This window comes from Bos javanicus, chromosome 5 (genome assembly GCF_032452875.1).
Source record: "Bos javanicus breed banteng chromosome 5, ARS-OSU_banteng_1.0, whole genome shotgun sequence".
Taxonomy (NCBI): domain Eukaryota; kingdom Metazoa; phylum Chordata; class Mammalia; order Artiodactyla; family Bovidae; genus Bos; species Bos javanicus.
In genome coordinates this window covers 25,420,270-25,439,064 of record NC_083872.1, presented here as the reverse complement: position 1 = coordinate 25,439,064, position 18,795 = coordinate 25,420,270, and the positions used below count along the sequence as shown (strand labels likewise).

The window sequence follows — 18,795 nt, the reverse complement described above, 5'->3', positions numbered from 1 at the left end:
AACAGTGAACAGTTATTAATTTTGTGTTATATTAAAAATTATAATTGAGAACAGGGTTTAGAATCTTTAACCCACTGAAACAAATTTAGTAGAAAAATAGAGTAACTGATGAAAAAGTCTGACTTCATATTCCCAATCTGATTATACAGTAACTCTTTTACTGATTAAATTGGATTACATAATGACTCTTTTAATGATCAAACTGACTTTGTCTCTAAAAGACAAAGTACTATACTTACTGGTGGATCCCTAAAATGAACACCATAACAATTCTGTGCTAAGATTTACAGTTTAAGAAAAAAGAATCCCTTACATTGAAATAAACTTTTACCCTGAAGTCAGTGCTTACCATGATCACTAAACAGAAGTTGCTTCCACTTCTGCCTTTCTGCCTCCGATGCTTTAAATCCCAGCACAGATTTCAGTTCTTGGAGCACCCTCTTGGATTCTTCATGTTCACGCTTCTGTCTCTCTCTGTCTTCTTGAGACAAGTAATAAAAATCATCCTTTCTGAAATCAGTGTCCATATCAACATCATCTACATAAGCTTCTAACTCCTGAAAATGAATGAAAGAAAGAAGACAGCACTTCAAGCAGACAGGTTTCTAGTAGCATTCACTGATTTGAACCTATCGAACTCCAAGATTAAAAAAAATAAGGACTCCTGGCACAGGTCACTGAAGCACAAATTGGGCATACAAAGCAAACACAGATAAACTGAAATCTTAACGAAACTTACTTGATACTAAATAGAGTTGTGGATAAGAAAATTTAACAACTCCAGTCATTGTTTTTCTACTCTGATACCATTTGATAGATCTAGTCAAGATTCAAGCTATTAGCTATGTCAAAATCAATCAAAATTAGCAGGGCTGTTGGTTTACGGAGGTAGTCAGGTATGTTAGCTTTCTTTGATAGACATTTGTATTTCTTTCTGACTCTTCAGGAAGTCTGAACACCATTGCTAGGATTAGGGAAAACCACATCTGATGGTTCTCCTTATCTCTAAGGTGAAGGGTAGGATCCTTATTACTCAGCTTCTGTTGCAGTTATGGTTAAGGAAAATTATTTGGGATCCTCTAATCACGGTGAATTTAACTCAGATGACCATTATATCTACTACTGTGGGCAGGAATTCCTTAGAAGAAATGGAGTAGCCATCATGGTCAACAAAAGAGTCCGAAATGTAGTACTTGAATGCAATCTAAAAAACGACAGAATGATCTCTGTTCGTTTCCAAGGCAAAACATTCAATATCACAGTAATCCAAGTCTATGCCCCAACCAGTAATGCTGAAGAAGCTGAAGTTGAATGGTTCTATGAAGACCTACAAGACCTTTTAGAACTAACACCCAAAAAAGATGTCCTTATCATTATAGGGGACTGGAATGCCAAAGTAGGAAGTCAAGAAACACCTTGAGTAACAGGCAAATTTGGCCTTGGAATACGGAATGAAGCAGGGCAAAGGCTAATAGAGTTTTGCCAAGAGAACGCACTGGTCATAGAAAACACCCTCTTCCAATAACACAAGAGAAGACTCTACTCATGGACATCACCAGATGGTCAATACAAATCAGATTGATTATATTCTTTGCAGCCAAAGATGGAGAAGCTCTATACAATCAGCAAAAACAAGACTGGGAGCAGACTGTGGCTCTGATCATGAACTCCTTATTGCCAAATTCAGACTTAAATTGAAGAAAGTAGGGAAAACCACAAGACCATTCAGGTATGACCTAAATCAAATCCCTTATGATTATACAGTGGAAGTGAGAAACAGATTTAAGGGACTAGATCTGATAGATAGAGTGCTTGACGAACTATGGATGGAGGTTCGTGGCATTGTACAGGAGACAGGGATCAAGACCATCCCCATGGAAAAGAAATGCAAAAAAGCAAAATGGTTGTCTGGGGAGGCCTAACAAATAGTTGCAAAAAGAAGAGAAGCAAAAAGCAAAGGAGAAAAGGAAAGATACAAGCATCTGAATGCAGAGTTCCAAAGAATAGCAAGGGGAGATAAGAAAGCCTTCCTTAGCGATCAATGCAAAGAAATAGAGGAAAACAACAGAATGGGAAAGACTAGAGATCTCTTCAAGAAAATTAGAGATTCCAAGGGAACATTTCATGCAAAGATGGGCTCAATAAAACACAGAAATGGGATGGACCTAAGAGAAGCAGAAGATATTAAGAAGAGGTGGCAAGAATACACAGAAGAACTGTACAAAAAAGATCTTCACGACCCAGATAATCACGATGGTGTGATCACTTACCTAGAGCCAGACATCCTGGAATGTGAAGTCAAGTGGGCCTTAGAAGCATCACTATGAACAAAGCTAGTGGAGGTGATGGAATTCCAGTTGAGCTATTTCAAATCCTGGAAGATGATGCTGTGAAAGTGCTTCTATTTTTTAATTTTTTTATTTTTTATGCACTCAATATGCCAGCAAATTTGGAAAATTCAGCAGTGGCCACAGGACTGGAAAAGGTCAGTTTTCATTCCAATCCCAAAGAAAGGCAATGCCAAGAATGCTCAAACTACCACACAATTGCACTCATCTCACATGCTAGTAAAGTAATGCTCAAAATTCTCCAAGCCAGGCTTCAGCAATATGTGAACTGTGAACTTCCAGATGTTCAAGCTGGTTTTAGAAAAGGCAGAGGAACCAGAGATCAAATTGCCAACATACGCTGGAACATCGAAAAAGCAAGAGAGTTCCAGAAAAACATCTACTTCTGCTTTATTGACTATGCCAAAACCTTTGACTGTGTGGATCACAATAAACTGTGGAAAATTCTGAAAGAGATGGGAATACCAGACCATCTGACCTGCCCCTTGAGAAACCTATATCCAGGTCAGGAAGCAACAGTTAGAACTGGACATGGAACAACAGACTGGCTCCAAATAGGAAAAGCAGTATGTCAAGGCTGTATATTGTCACCCTGCTTATTTAACTTCTATGCAGAGTACATCATGAGAAACGCTGGGCTGGAAGAAGCACAAGCTGGAATCAAGATTGCCGGGAGAAATATCAATAACCTCAGATACGCAAATGACATCACCCTTATGGCAGAAAGTGAAGAGGAACTAAAAAGCCTCTTGATGAAAGTGAAAGAGGAGAGAGAACACATTGGAAAGTGAAAAAGCTCAACATTCAGAAAACGAAGATCATAGCATCCGGTCCTATCACTTCATGGGAAATAGATGGGGAAACAGTGTCAGACTTTATTTTTTGGGGCTCCAAAATCACTGCAGATGGTAACTGCAGCCATGAAATTGAAAGACACTTACTCCTTGGAAGGAAAGTTATGACCAATCTAGATAGCATATTCAAAAGCAGAGACATTACTTTGCCAACAAAGGTCTGTCTAGTCAAGACTGTGATTTTTCCTGTGGTCATGTATGGATGTGACAGTTGGACTGTGAAGAAAGCTGAGCGCTGAAGAATTGATGCTTTTGAACTGTGGTGTTGGAGAAGACTCTTGGACTGCAAGGAGATCCAACCAGTCCATTCTAAAGGAGATCAGCCCTGGGATTTCTTTGGAGGGAATGATGCTGAAGCTGAAACTCCAGTACTTTGGCCACGTCATGTGAAGAGTTGACTCATTGGAAAAGACCCGGACGCTGGGAGGGATTGGGGGCAGGAGGAGAAGGGGACGGCAGAGGATGAGATGGCTGGATGGCATCACTGACTCGATGGACGTGAGTCTGAGTGAACTCCGGGAGTTGGTGATGGACAGGGAGGCCTGGTGTGCTGCAATTCATGGGGTGGCAAAGAGTCGGACACGACTGAGCAACTGAACTGAAATCAGGTGTAACTGGGTCAGATCTGATTCAGAAGTTTGTGATAAAAGAACAGGAGTTTTAAGGAAACTATTCTGGCAAGAATGGCGGCAGACAAAATTTCTAGAGGTAGAGGTTCTGAATATAGTTTTCATTATTTACATGATGCAACAAGTGGCAATGCCTACACCCAGTGACTCAGCGGTGACGCCGCCACTGGAACAGTGCTTTTGAGTGACTTTGGCTGTGTACCCCAGCCTGCTTTAAGCTCATCATCTGGCCCTCTGAAATATTCTGTCAGCTAGCTAATGGTTTTAAATAAATTTCTTTGTTAAACTAAGTGGGGTTGGTCTCCCTTTGCAATTAAGAATATTGAATAGACAAAATGACGAAGAAAAAGAAGTCTTCTTATTCAGAAGAAAAGTCTTCTTCAGAATAAGCAATCTGTTGTCAATATCTAACTTAATCATCTAAAAAGTATTTTAAAAGTGAGGTTTAGCATACATCCTGCCGATCCACACTTTTGGGCTTCCCTGGGCTCAGATGGTAAAGAATATACCTGTAACGCAAGAGACCCAGGTTCAATGTCTGGGTCGGGAAGACCTCCTGGAGAAGAGAATTCCATGGACAGAAGACCCTGGCAGGCTACAGTCCATGGGGTCGCAAAGAGTCAGACACAACCAAGCATCTTTCACATAACTTACATAGATACATTCAAATGCACAAATCTTAAGTGTAAAGGATTTTTACAGATGTACACATACTGGGAACCACCACTCTGATCAAGATAAAAACATTTCCAGCATCCCAGAAGGTACCTTTACCAATGTACTAATTTTTAATGCATTTCATCACTTTCAAGTATTTAAGAAATGGACAATTAGATATAAACAGGAAAATCTTCTGGTAGATTCAATGGATTAAAATTCAAGACACTAAGAACTAATGTTCTTAGTTATATGATATGATATAAATTAGTTAGATATGATATAAATTCAATACACTGTGTTGTGATCTTTGAAGATTAGAAATATAAATTCAACAACTGTTCACAATTATTCAACAACTGTTCTGTGCTAAGTCGCTTCAGTCGCGTCAGACTCTTTGTGACCCTATGGACTGTAGCCTGCCAGGCTCCTCTGTCCATGGGATTTTCTAGGCAAGAATACTGGAGTGGGTTGCCATTTCCTTCTCAGGGGGATCTTCCTGACCTAGGGATTGAACCTGTTGTCTCTTACATCTCCAGAATTTGTAGGCAGGTTCTTTACCACTAGCACCACCTGAGAAGCCCTCAAAATGGGGTGCCATGCCCTCCTTCAGGGGATCTTCCCAAATTGGGATCAAACCCTGGAAAATTCTAATTCAACAATTATCCATGTCAATTACAGAGAAAGGGAGGTAAGGTTTGTACATTAAACTCTTTAGAGGGAAGAAAAGCCGTTTTCATCCTTACCTGCTCCTCAGGGATTGGATCTTTGTCTGCGATGTGTAGAGGAGGCTGCAGCACAGGTGCCACAGTACAGCGTGGGCTCTCACACGCCATTTCAGGGTGCCCTTAAAAAGGAACACGGAAATGAGCGAGTATCTACTAACGTTAATAAAGAGTACCATCTGTAGATTTATAATTTAAATAAACTCTTGGAGAAGAAAACCTGTTTTCTCTCTTCCTTTTTCACCTTACCATAGTACTTGGCACACAGGAGGTACTCTAAATACTTCAACAATCAACTTTACTCATGGCATAGAAACAGACTCAAGACAGACTATCGTCACTCTTCCCTACGAAAAAGAAACTTCAATTCTGCACTTTACTTATACCATTTTTATTCTCAGGAGAAATTAGGATTGGAAATGAGTTTCATAAGTAAAAGATTGAAAAGATCATCTCAGGTGAGCTTAACTTCAATTAATTATTAAAAGACAGTGTTTGACTTCCAATCTCGGGGTTATTTAGCTTCATATTCAGCTCTCTTTTATCATTATCTGTCTACTTTAAAGAAGTAGGTGTTAAGCCTCTAGATTTTAGCTTTCAGAGTTGGGGGAGACTCTTGGCTAGCATGGGCTGGTATGGTCAGAGCAATCTAGGCCAGCGGGGGAGAACTCTCAGTGGGTATCATCAGCAAAAATGTGACTTAGCCCACAGTGTCAGGTGACTAGTTTCATACAAAAGACTGAGTAAGTAAAGTAAATATACTGAAACTGATGACAGTCAAGCTTCTCATTATCACAAAAGGGAAGAACAAACACAGAGGAGGGGGAGGCCAGAATAAACTCTGTGCTCCTGAAACTGCGCTGGAGGTACTGGTATGAAGGTGTGGTATATAACATATATGGACAGACAGATAGATCTACAAACAGAGACAGATGTGTGTGTGCATGCATATGAGTCGTATGTGTGCTCAGTTGTGTCCAGCTCTTTTGTGACCCGAGGGACTGTAGCCTGTACATGTATATGTGCAGATGTATTCCATAGTTCTGTACACGGATAAGTGGTAAGAGCAGTAATATCCCAGTGGCCATGAGCATCCCTAGCACTTCAGATCTTGGTTTCTAAAGGTCATTTTCTATTAAGAAGAATGAGGCTCTTTGGAGACAAGGCAGATGTTAGGGCTGGAGGCAAGGAAAGTATGAGACGAAGTCAACAAGTGCTCAAAGAATGATGGTGATAGGAACCACCCTGAATGGGCTCCCTCTGGTTGAACTATGGACAACCTGAGCAACAATATAAAATAAGAGTAACTAATTACGATCTAGTGAATAAAATAAGAACCCATACTAATATAAATGTGTAAGTAAGTAGAAAGGGGGATGCTTAACCTTAAAATAGTGTCAACTAGTAAGTGCAGGTGGAAACGGAATTAGAAAATTACCATCTGGCAACCACCACAGCAATATCCAGCTGAAGCAAGAACTATCAATGGATGCTAAAAGTAGTGGGTGAAAACATTTTAAGCTAATGTATTTACTTTTCAATACACAATTTTATGAATTTAGATAAATTATAGTCATGTAATCACCATTACCACTGATTATGATACAGAATAGTCTTATCACTTCAAAACATCTACTTAATGCTGCCTCTTTATGCCCTATTCCTCCCTCCATATCCAACTCCTAGTAATCACTGATACGTTTCTTCTTCCTGTTAAACTTTGTCATTTTGTGGCTGTCCTGTAAGTGGAATCACACAGTGTGCAGTGATGTGAGCCGAACTTCTGCTGATTAGCAGAGTGCATCTTCCACCTTACTGACAGAGCAGTAGTAGTTCATTTCTTTTTTATTTCTAAGTAGTAGTCCACTGTATGGATGGATGTAACGATTTATGTATTCGTCAGCTGAAGGACCTTGGGTTATTTCCTAATTCTGTTGGTATAATGTGGGTTTGCAGAAGAATGTCTGATTTTTAAAAATATGAACAGAAGTACTTAGGGGCAATGGGATTTCATGTCTGTTTCTTAACTAAATGGTTTAGAATAATACCACCAAAAGAATTTATAGACAATACACACACAAATGTGGTAGAGTGTAAAAAACTGGGAAATCTGGAATTAAGGGGTACTTAAAATTATTCTTGTGATATTCCTATAATTATAAAATACTTAAAATAAAAAGATACAGCTAACTAAAGCACCTATTTCTTAAAAAATTTAAACCAACAATTTTATTTCAAGTTGTGTATCCAAGGCTACGATGGGCATTTTAGTGAGAAAAGTTTCTGAATACTTGAATCTTAGTTCATATCATTACCACCTATGAGCAAATCAAGAAATGGCTTATCACCTGCCCAATGATTTGAGACTGTTTTAACAATCATGTTTAAGTGACTAAGATTCAGTATCTTACAGTATGCTGAGGGAGGCAGGAATGGGATGCATCTTCTAACACCCAGTGGTCTCCTGAGTGTTTCTATTTATAAAAAATACACCCGAAAGCTCTAGTTAAATCATCTAAAAGAGTTTAATATGCATAAATATTTGCACATATTAAAAACTCTTGGCAAATCTAACTTTTGGAGAAAGAATTATTCACCATTTACATCTGAGGAAATGTACTGGTAGTATATCAGTAATTAGCTTGTTTATATTTCCTTTGAAAAATGCTAATACCTTTACTATCTAAGGACTTGCTTAGTTTGCTCAAGACAGTAAACAAAGCATTACAGACCCAGCTACAAACAAAGCGATGACTTACAGGGTGATAAAGCATTACTCACCTTTGGCAATAATACAATTTTTTATTTTATTTTTTAATTGAAGGATAATTGCTTTACAGAATTTTGTTGTTTTCTGTCAAACATCAATATGATCAGCATGGTGTACATATGTCCCCTCCCTCTTAACATCATAATAAAGGTCCAAGGGATAAACATACTATTGACTTATAGCACAAGTTTAAAGATTAATATGCCAAACACTTACAATTAAATTAGTGAAGTTAATGAAGTATTTTATCTTAAAAGTAAATTCAATTTCTGGTCTCTGACTATCAAAACTCATTATTACCCTAACTGGAAAAGAGTTTCTGGAATTTCTAATAATGGAATAATACTATTAAAATCTATTTTTTAATTAAAATTTTAAAAAAGGAAGTATATGATTCAGGGAAACTTCAAATGATATTCATTTTTTATTTACAAAAATAAGAGCCCATATTTTATATTCAGTGTCAATTTGCACATATAAGTTCATTTTTTTTTTTTTAGACAACTAAGAGATTTTATCAAATCAGTTTTATCATGCAGACAAGAAGTAAACCTCATAAAGTCCTACTGGGGAATAAGTATGTCTGGTAAGTGTATGTAAAAGTACTCTCTCACAGGTACCTTTTTTATCTGTATTTCTTCGTAGCAATTTGTCCACTTGAGAAATGGCCTCTTCCCAGCAATTGTTGCTTGCTTGAACATGGGGCTGAATTAACTTTAATTTCTGTTCTAGGATTTGATAAGCTTCTGACACTAGTTCTTGTGTTTCTTTAGTACAGACAAGCTTTTCAAGTTCATCCTCAAGAATTATTACCCTGAGTAATAAAGAAAAACAAAAACAGATTTCTAAACTATGAAACGAAATGTATAATTCACAAAGTTTATTTTAAAAAAAAGTTTGTAAGATGAAAAAAAGTTCTGAATGTGGAAGGTGGTGATGGTTGCACAACAATACATATGCAGTTAATGCCACTTACCTGTAGCTTAAAAATGGTTAAGTGCTAAATTTTACATTATATGCATTTACCAGTTTTAAAAAAAGTTTATAAAAAGTATTATATATTTCTTCAACCAATATTTCTTGCATATATACCAGGCATTTTTACAAACTAAAAAGATAAGTTAAACCTACTTCCTACTTATAAGAAACTTAAACCACACCAGAGAAGTCATACATATATAATATAAAAAAAATTAAAACTAACATTTTATTTCCAATTTAAAGATGAGAAATTAGTTCTAGAGAGTTGAAGAAACTTGCCCAGGTCATACAGCTGGTAAATTGTAAAGCTGGGTTATATCCAGGCACAAAATGACAGAGAGAAAGAAGGGATTAAAAGAATTCAGAAGAGGAGCAAGTTACTATGCTAAGGAAGAGGTACTTCTGAGGTAGCACTGAAAGATGGATAAAACCTGAGCATGTACAGAAGATGAAGGTCATTCTAGATGGTAGTGGGAAATAGCATTTATACAGTTTGGCTGGACTGAGGTAAAGGAGTGAGAAATAAAGAGAGAGCAGACAGCAGTCAGTTTATGCCAAGCCCTTTCTGCAGAGTGTTTTATACAGACTTCAGTCTAAGCTGCTACACTCACTCCAAATCCAGGGAAATTTTTCAGATAAGTAAGAAGCCAAATATAAGGCTCAGAAACATTCCTCTGGCAGCAGGCACTCTACAGACCAGGAGAACACTTAACAGAGTTAATGTTCTCCTGCAGGCAAGTGAGAGTGGGAACGGCAAGTGGGACAAGCAAGTGGGAGGAATGAAACACAGAATGATTTTTTTAACACTTTTCAAAGCTGTGTGTGGCAGTGCTAAAGAGCAAATCAGATATGATGCTCTGTGACTGGACTGCTCTCTAGTGAAGTATTTTGAAGGGTGATTACAGTAGCATACATAAAATCTTTCATTTTTTAATAGGAAACATACCTCCCATGTATTTTCCATAATCCCTGGCCAAGGTACACAGCCCTTCTTTGTCATTTTCATGTCCATCTAGTGTAGTACTCTTCCTTCCCAAACCATCTTCCTCATGCTAATGCATTTTATTAAACCCTGTACATTTCTGATTCCACTGCCAAACATTAATTCTTGATAGACCCTGGTTTGCCTAACACAACCTTTCCATCCACTGAAATCTTGTTTTCCTCTCATGATGATCCACCTTTTGCCACCCACTCAAATGGACAGCCTTATCTCCCACATTCCCAGTGGGAAATAGCTTTCTTAGAACAGCAGCAACAGACCAATGGAACATCACCGCCTCATAGTGTCTTAATTGTTCCCTATGGCTCAACCTTTACATGAGTATTATATACCTATCTCAGACCTTGAACTGATGGTTAAAAACTTATCTTTTTAAAAAGTCTTTCTGACCTTAATTTCCTATCTGTGTACATCACATCCTTCTTCACTCTGGTAAATGAGCCTTTTGATTTTACTGAGATTTCAAGTCCTTCTGATGCATTTTCTTATCTTTGAAAATCAACTGCTGCCCTCCCCCTTCCACATCTTGCTTGGTATCCAGCGTCAAATACATCACCTACAATCTTCTCAACTCATTAAATCCCTCTGACCTTCCCCTGATTACAACACAACATGAACCAACTCATTCATTTGATGCAGTCCTATACTATGAGTATCTGTTATAGAAAAATTTCACTGAAATGACTGGACACTGCATTTTACTAAGGTGGAATACTAACAATACCATGCGAAGTAGAAGATCAACAAATATAAACCATGGATCCTACATTTTACTATCCAATTGGGGCCAAAAAACTTGTTCTATGCTATAGAAAAATGTCCAAACCTCTTATTCAGAAAAATAGCAATATAATACTCTTCAACTACATATAATAATACTTCTCGGCTTTTGTCCTATCTTTCTAGGTTTTCTGTTGAAATAAAAAAAGTAAAAACTATAAATGAATTCCCCCAACTACAGTACTAACAAACCAGTTTGTTACATTTGTAGGTTGAAACCACCCTTTAGGCTGCATGTCTCGACTTTGTTGCTTCTTTTCAGCTAGGACACAAGCCAACAACCACAATGGCAGGAGAATGAAGCCTGCTAATCACGGGGATGTTTCCTTACGTGGCTTCTAAACTTACTCATTCAGTAATGCTTTCAGATGCAGCTGCAAGCTGCGTACTGCTGTGTGAACATTACTCAGTTCTCTTGACTTCTGCTGAGTTCTGGAGAAACGCTGGGGTACCGACTGGTGCTGAGTTTCAAAGTACCGGTAGAACTCATAGCTGCGCTTCAGCTCTTCCAAACAGGCAGAATGAACATGAGGTAGACCTTGAGTCACATCAGATAAGATACGATGAGGCAAAAGTGCTGGAGTAAGTAAGGGCCCAGGAGGTGAATTTGTTGTAGAAAGTAACAGGGCTAGCCGCCTAAAGAACTCTGAACTCTGTGCCACCCAGAGCTGAAACAGAACCTAAAAAGAAAAAAAGAACAAGATCAATAAAAAAATACTGGCCAATATTCAAAACAAACTACAAATTTATTTATCTTAATTTCTGGATTAAACTTTTCACTTTATCCTAAGTAATGAATATAGCTGAGCTTGAACTAACTCTAAGAGTAGTGAAGAATGCATGCCTGCATGCTAAGTTGCTTTAGTCATGTCCAACTCCTTGTGATTCTATGGACCATAGCTCACCAGGCTTCTCTGTCCAAGGGATTCTCCAGGCAAGAATACTGGAGTGGTTTGCCATGCCCTTCTTCAAGGGATCTTCCAGACCAAGGGATCAAACCCACAACTCCTTCAGCTCCTGCACTAGAAGCGATTTTTTACCACTAGCGAGACCTGGGAAGCCCATGTTACATCAAATGTAGTTATAGCACATACAAACTTCTGATCCTACAGCAGCTTATACCAGTTTAGCAGACAGTGACTGCAGCCATGAAATTAAAAGACGCTTACTCCTTGGAAGGAAAGTTATGACCAACCTAGACAGAATATTGAAAAGCAGAGACATTACTTTGTCAACAAAGGTCCGTCTAGTCAAAGCTATTGTTTTTCCAGTGGTCATGTATGGATGTGAGAGTTGGACTGTGAAGAAAGCTGAGCACCGAAGAATTGACGCTTTTGAACTGTGGTATTGGAGAAGACTCTTGAGAGTCCCTCGGACTGCAAGGAGATCCAACCAGTCCATCCTAAAGGGAATCAGTCCTGAATATTCATCGGAAGGACTGATGTTGAAGCTGAAACTCCAATACTTTGGCAACCTGATGCAAAGAGCTAATTCATTTGAAAAGACCCTGATATTGGGAAAGATTGAGGGCAGGAGGAGAAGGGGACGACAGAGGATGAGATGGTTGGATGGCATCACCGACTCAATGGACATAGATTTGGGTAAACTCTGGGAGTTGATGATGGACAGGGAGGCCTGGCATGCTGCGGTTCATGGGGTCGCAAAGAGTCACACACGACTGAGTGACTGAACGGACTGACTGACTGTCCTAAAAGAGAAATGCTGATGGAATAAGAAACACCTAATTAGAAATGAATGTTCTTTGATGAATTATTTTTTTTAAACTGTATACAAAGGAGAAATGGAGAGAGCAGGAATGATGGGTCTGTGTAAGTCCAAAGAAATAAGTCACCGATGGATCCAGAGTTTGGGGTTCAAAATTATACCAATATTTTGGCCTAGGAAATAGCTAAGAAATAACACAAAAATCAGTTCCAGAGTGATCATACTCAGGAATGTCTGGCATGAGAAACTACAACAACCATTCTTAAAAGACACAGCTTGATCCCGGCAGCAAAGGATTCCTAGAAATCATCCTGTTCAAGAGGACAATATCAAACACACAAATACAATCTAGTATGAAAAGGAGTTAGCAGATAACAGAGAGGATTCAACCACTTTGGATAATTTAGATTCTAGTTTTTTATAAATATGAAAATGGACATTATTTAAACTGGTATATTAAATGAATTTTAAAATTATGTAAATAATGCATTAAGATAATTTAATGTAAACCTATTTTACTATTAACATTGTTTTTAAATAAGCAAGGCCAAAATTTCAAATCACTAAAGATACACCAAGAATTCTTAAATATAAATACAAGCTATTGCAGAAATCTTACTTAACCATTAAATTTCTTCACTAAAATAATTTTCCTGGGTATTCTCTGGTGGTCCTGTGGCTGTCTTTGTGCTTTTACTGCTGTGGCCCAGGCTCAATCCCTGGTTGGGAAACTAAGATTCCACAAGTTGTGCAGTGTGGCCCCCCCCAAATTTTTATTTATCCCTTTATTTGTTCATTCAACAAGTGTTTTTTGAGCATCAATGATGTGCCAAGCAGTATTATAGGTGCTAATAATACAGCAGAGAACAAAGGTGAAAAATATCCCTGCCCTGATGGAGCTTATGTTCAAGTAGTTGGGCAATAGATATTAACAAGTAAAAGATAAGTTTCTTGGCTGACAGTGTATGGGGAGAATATAGCAGAGAAGGGGAACAGCAAATGTGTGATTGTGTGTGTATATGTGAGAGGAAGAGGAAGGAGAGAATAGCAGAGGAATACAATAAGCAAGAGGGAGAGTGTGTAATTGGATTTTTAAGAGAAACAGGGAGCTACTGAAGGTTTCTAAGCATTAGAGTAATATAATTTGAGTTAAGCTTTAACAAGATCATTCTGGCTGCTGTGTTGATAGATAATAGGGAGGTGAGCAGAAGACAGGTTACTGCAGTAATGCAGGTGGGCGTTAACAAGGTACCTTGCACATAATGGTGAGTGGTAAGAGGTAGTTCAGTTCAGTTGCACAGTTGTGTCCGACTCTTTGGAACCCCATGGACTGAAGGCTTCCTTGTCCATCACCAACTCCTGGAGATTACTCAAACTCATGTCCAAGAGTTGATGATGCCATCCAACCATCTCATCCTCTGTCATCTCCTTCCCCTCCCGCCTTCAATCTTTCCCAGCATCAGGGTCTTTTCAAATGAGTGAGTTCTTCACATCAAGTGGTCAAAGTATTGGAGTTTCAGCTTCAGCATCAGTCCTTCCAATGAGTATTCAGGACTGATTTCCTTTAGGATGGACTGGTTGGGTCTCCTTGCTGTCCAAGGGACTCTTAATAGTCTTTTCCAATGCCACAGTCCAAAAGCATCAACTGTTCAGTGCTCAGCTTTCTTTATAGTACAACTCTCACATCCATACATGACTACTGGAAAAACCTGAGCTTTGACTAGACAGACCTTTGTTGATAAAGTAATGTCTCTGCTTTTTAACATGCTGCCTAGGTTGGTCATAACTTTTCTTCCAAGGAGCAAGCGTCTTTTAATTTCATGGCTGAAGCCACCATCTGCAGTGACTTTGGAGCCCTCCCAAAAACAAAGCCTGTCACTGTTTCCACTGTTTCCCCATCTATTTGCCATGAAGTGATGGGACGAGATGCCATGATCTTCGTTTTCTGAATGCGGAGTTTTAAGCCAACTTTTTCACTCTCCTCTTACAGGCTCTTTAGTTTTTCTTTGCTTTCTGCCACAAGGGTGGTGTCATCTGCATATCTGTGGTTATTGATATTTCTCCTGGCAATCTTGATTCCAGCTTGTGCTTCCTCCAGCCCAGTGTTTCTCATGATGTACTCTGCATATAAGTTAAATATGCAGGGCAGTAATATACACCCTTGATGTACCCCTTTCCTGATTTGGAACCAGTCTGTTGTTCCATGTTCAGTTCTAACTGTTGCTTCCTGACCTGCATACAGGTTTCTCAAGAGGCAGATCAGATGGTCTGGTATTCCCATCTCTTTAAGAATTTTCCAGTTTATTGTGATCCACACAGTCAAAGGCTTTGGCATAGTCAATAAAGCAGAAGTAGATGTTTTTCTGGAACTCTCTTGCTTTTTTGATGATCCACTGGATGTTGGCAATTTGATCTCTGGTTCCTCTGCCTTTTCTAAAACCAGCTTGACATTCTGGAAGTTCACAGTTCAACTTCACGGTTAACGTACTGTTGAAGTCTGGCCTGGAGAATTTTGAGCATTACTTTACTAGCATGTGAGATGAGTGCAATTGTGCAATAGTTTGAGCATTCTTTGGCATTGCCTTTCTTTGGGACTGGAATGAAAACTGACCTTTTCCAGTCCTGTGGCCATTGCTGAGTTCTCCAATTTTCTGGTATATTGACTGTAGCATTTTTACAGCATCATCTTTTAGGATTTGAAATAGCTCAACTGGAATTCCATCACCTCCACTAGCTTTGTTTGTAGTGATGCTTCACTTGACTTCTCATTCCAGGATGTCTGGCTCTAGGTGAGTGATCATACCAGCATGATTATTTGGGTTATGAAGATCTTTTCTGTGTAGTTCTTCTGTGTATTCTTGCCACTTCTTCTTAATATCTTCTGTTTCTGTGAGGTCCATACCATTTCTGTCTTTTATTGAGCCCATCTTTGCATGAACTGTTCCCTTGGTATCTCTAATTTTCTTGAAGAGATCTCTAGTCTTTCCCATTCTATTGTTTTCCTCTATTTCCTTGCATTGATCACTGAGGAAGGCTTTCTTATCTCTCCTTGCTATTCTTTGGAACTCTGAATTCAAATGGATATATCTTTCCTTTTCTCCTTTGCCTTTCACTTCTCTTTTTTTCACAGCTATTTGTAAGGGCTTCTCCTGTTTGAGGAGGCCTTACAAATAGGCCTTACAAATTTGCCGTTTTGCATTTCTTGAGTATGGTCTTGATCCCTACCTCCTGTACAGTGTCACAAACCTCCGTCCACAGTTCTTCAGGCACTCTATCAGATGTAATCCCTTGAATCTACTTGTCATTTCCACTGTATAATCGTGAGGGCTTGATTTAGGTCATACCTGAATGGAGTGGTTTTCCCAACTTTCTTCAATTTAAGCCTGAATTTGGCAATAAGAAGTTCATGATCTGAGCCACAGTCAGCTTCTGGTCTTGTTTTTGTGGACGCTATAGAGCTTCTCCATCATTGGTTGCAAAGAATATAATCAATCTGATTTCAGTACTGACCATCTGGTGATGTCCATGTGTAGAGTCTTCTCTTGTTTTGTTGGAAGAGGGTATTTGCTGTGACCAGTGCGTTCTCTTGGCAAAACTTTATTAGCCTTTGCCCTACTTTATTCTTACTCCAAGGCCAAATATGCCTGTTACTCCAGGTATTTATTGACTTCCTACTTTTGCCTTCCAGTCCCCTATAATGAAAAGGACATCTTTTTTGGGTTTTAGTTCTAGAAGATTTTGTAGGTCTTCATAGAACCGTTCTACTTCAGTAAGAGGTAAGCAGAGGGCACACTCTGGATACATACAGAATGGACAGAATCTCTTGACAGATGGTTTATGAGTAAAAGTGTTAACAAGGATGATTCTAGAGTTTCAGATTCTAGTTGTTTCACACAACTAAAAAATCAAGTTGGCATAGCTTATTGCTCTAAAAAAAAAAAAAAAAAGACTATTATCTAATCATTGCTATGTTATCCAATGAAACCGAAACTCAGAAATACACATTTTTTTCTTGTTTGTTCTTTGAGTAAGGGAAGCCCCTCTGGATGAGGGGATAACCATAGTTTACGGGCAATTAGGAAATGCTGTTTTAAAGCATTTTCAGGGAGTCCCCTGTGGTCAATCGGTTAGGAGTTGGCATTTTCACTGCTGTGGCCCTGGTTCAGTCCCTGGTCAGTGAACTAAGATCTTGCAAACCAGGCAGCAAGACCAAAAAAAAAAGCATTTTCAAAACTAGATCTGCTTTTTAAAGCAGGAAAGATACTCTTTATAATAATTTTACAAAAAACTAATTAAAATTTTGAACTAAGGAAAAAAGAGGGGTAAGGACTCTGTACTAGATATTTCACATGTCTCTCCTTAGGATACAGTTAGGAAGTTTCTTTCCTTTCCAAAGATGCAGCATTTGCTATTGCTAAGCTCTCCTGAACACCAGACTATCTTACTTGCCTCTTGAGAAATCTATATGCAGATCAAAAATCAACAGAATCAGACATGAAACAATGGCCTGGTTCCAAATTGGGAAAGGAGTACATCAAGGCTTGTATACTGTCACCCTGCTTATTTAACTTTTATGCAGAGTACATCATGGGAAATGCCAGACTGGATGAAGCACAAGCTTGAATCAAGATTGCTGGGAGAAAGATCAATAATCTCAGATATGCAGATGACACCACATTTATGGCAGAAAGTGAAGAGGAACTCAAGAGCCTTTTGATGAAAATGAAAGACGAGAGTGAAAAAGTTGGCTTAAAACTCAACATTCAAAAACTAAGATCATGGCATCTGGTCCAATCACTTCATGGCAAACAGATGGGAAAACAATGGAAATAAGTTTATTTTTTTGGGACAAACTTTATTTTCGTGGGCTCCAAAATCACTGTAGATGGTGACTGCAGCCTTGAAATTAAGACACTTGCTTTTATGGAAGCAAGCGCCTTGGAAGAAAAGCTGTGAGAAACCTAGACACCCTATTAAAAAGCAGAGACATTACTTTGCTGATAAAGGTCCACATAGTCAAAGCTATGGTTTTTCCAGTAGTCATGCATGGAGAGTTGGACCATAAAGAAGACTGAGTGCCGAAGATTTGATGCTTTTGAACTGTGGAGAAAACTCTTGAGATTCCCTTGGACTGCAATGAGATCAAACCAGTCAATAACCAAGGAAATTAGTCCTGAATATTCATTGGAAGGACTGATGCTAAAGCTAAAGCTCCAATATTTTGGCCACCTGATGTGAAGAACTGACTCATTAGAAAAGACCCTGATGCTGGGAAAGATTTAAGGCGAGAGAAGAAGGGGACAAAAGAGGATGAAATGGTTGGATGGCATCACCAACTGGATGGATATGAATTTGAGCAAACTCCAGGAGTTGGTAATTGACAGGGAAGCCTGGCATGCTACAGTCCATGGGGTCGCAGAGAATTGGACACAATTAAGTGACTGAACTGAAACTCTCCTGAGAGAAGATATGCAATTGAAAAAACAAAACAAAACATTTTCTTTAAAAGACATAATGAAGATTACAAAGGAAAACAAAAGGACCTGATTTGTAAACCATCTTTCACTACATTTTTTTTTTAAAAGCTTTAATTAGTGTTGCTCTTTTGAGAAATAATTTTCTTTTAGAATTTAGCTTATAAAATTCACTTTGAAATTCTTTATCTGGATATAATGACAACTGAACAAGGTGGCCCTACACAGATTTTGAACATTACAGGAATTTTTAGCAGTTTATAAAGTAAATCTCAAGACAGGCCACTTTTGGAGTCTGATGTTCCTGGTAACGATGGAACACAATTACCAAGTTTAGTTATATATTAGTTATATGTCAAAATAAAACAGAATTAAAACACTAAAGTTTCATTTATAAAATAATATGGGTGTGCAAAGAGGATCCAGCTACATCCTTCATCATAGTATGTGGAGGAGATAAGTGAACGCGTCCCACATTTTAGAATAGGTCATGTCAGATGGAATTAAAAAAATCAGCTAACATTTATTAATCACTTACTCAGTCCCAGGCACTGGACTGGTGAATATTTAATCCTTTAGTGATAAGCATTATCTCATTTTTATGAACACAGAAACGACGACTTGTTCAAGACCATATCAATAGTCAGGTGGCAAGAGTGAAACCTAGCAGTCTGACTCTAAGAGACTCACTTTTTCTCTTTGCTGCCTGTATTTGGACAAAATATAATCCAGGATTTAACAAGCTTTTCAAAAAGCACAGAAAAATAGGGAAATAACTAAGACATCTTGATGAGTAAAGAAAAAATTATTTAAAACAGAAAGAAATATGACCATAATTCTCTCTCCAAA

The 18,795-nt window shown here is 38.4% G+C and overlaps 1 protein-coding gene across 7 annotated transcripts in view; it reads right to left on the bottom strand.

Moving 5' to 3' along the window:
* Positions 1 to 18,795, bottom strand: part of VEZT (vezatin, adherens junctions transmembrane protein) — a 79,697-nt gene that overhangs the window by 12,598 nt on the left and 48,304 nt on the right. For all 7 annotated transcript variants that reach the window (XM_061415777.1, XM_061415774.1, XM_061415778.1 and 4 more), the window contains exons 8-11: positions 11,096 to 11,427; positions 8,604 to 8,797; positions 5,235 to 5,335; positions 350 to 557 (exon numbers count right to left, since the gene is read on the bottom strand). In XM_061415777.1, coding sequence (XP_061271761.1) covers positions 350 to 557; positions 5,235 to 5,335; positions 8,604 to 8,797; positions 11,096 to 11,427 — 835 coding nt within the window. The remainder of the gene's footprint in view (positions 1 to 349; positions 558 to 5,234; positions 5,336 to 8,603; positions 8,798 to 11,095; positions 11,428 to 18,795) is intronic.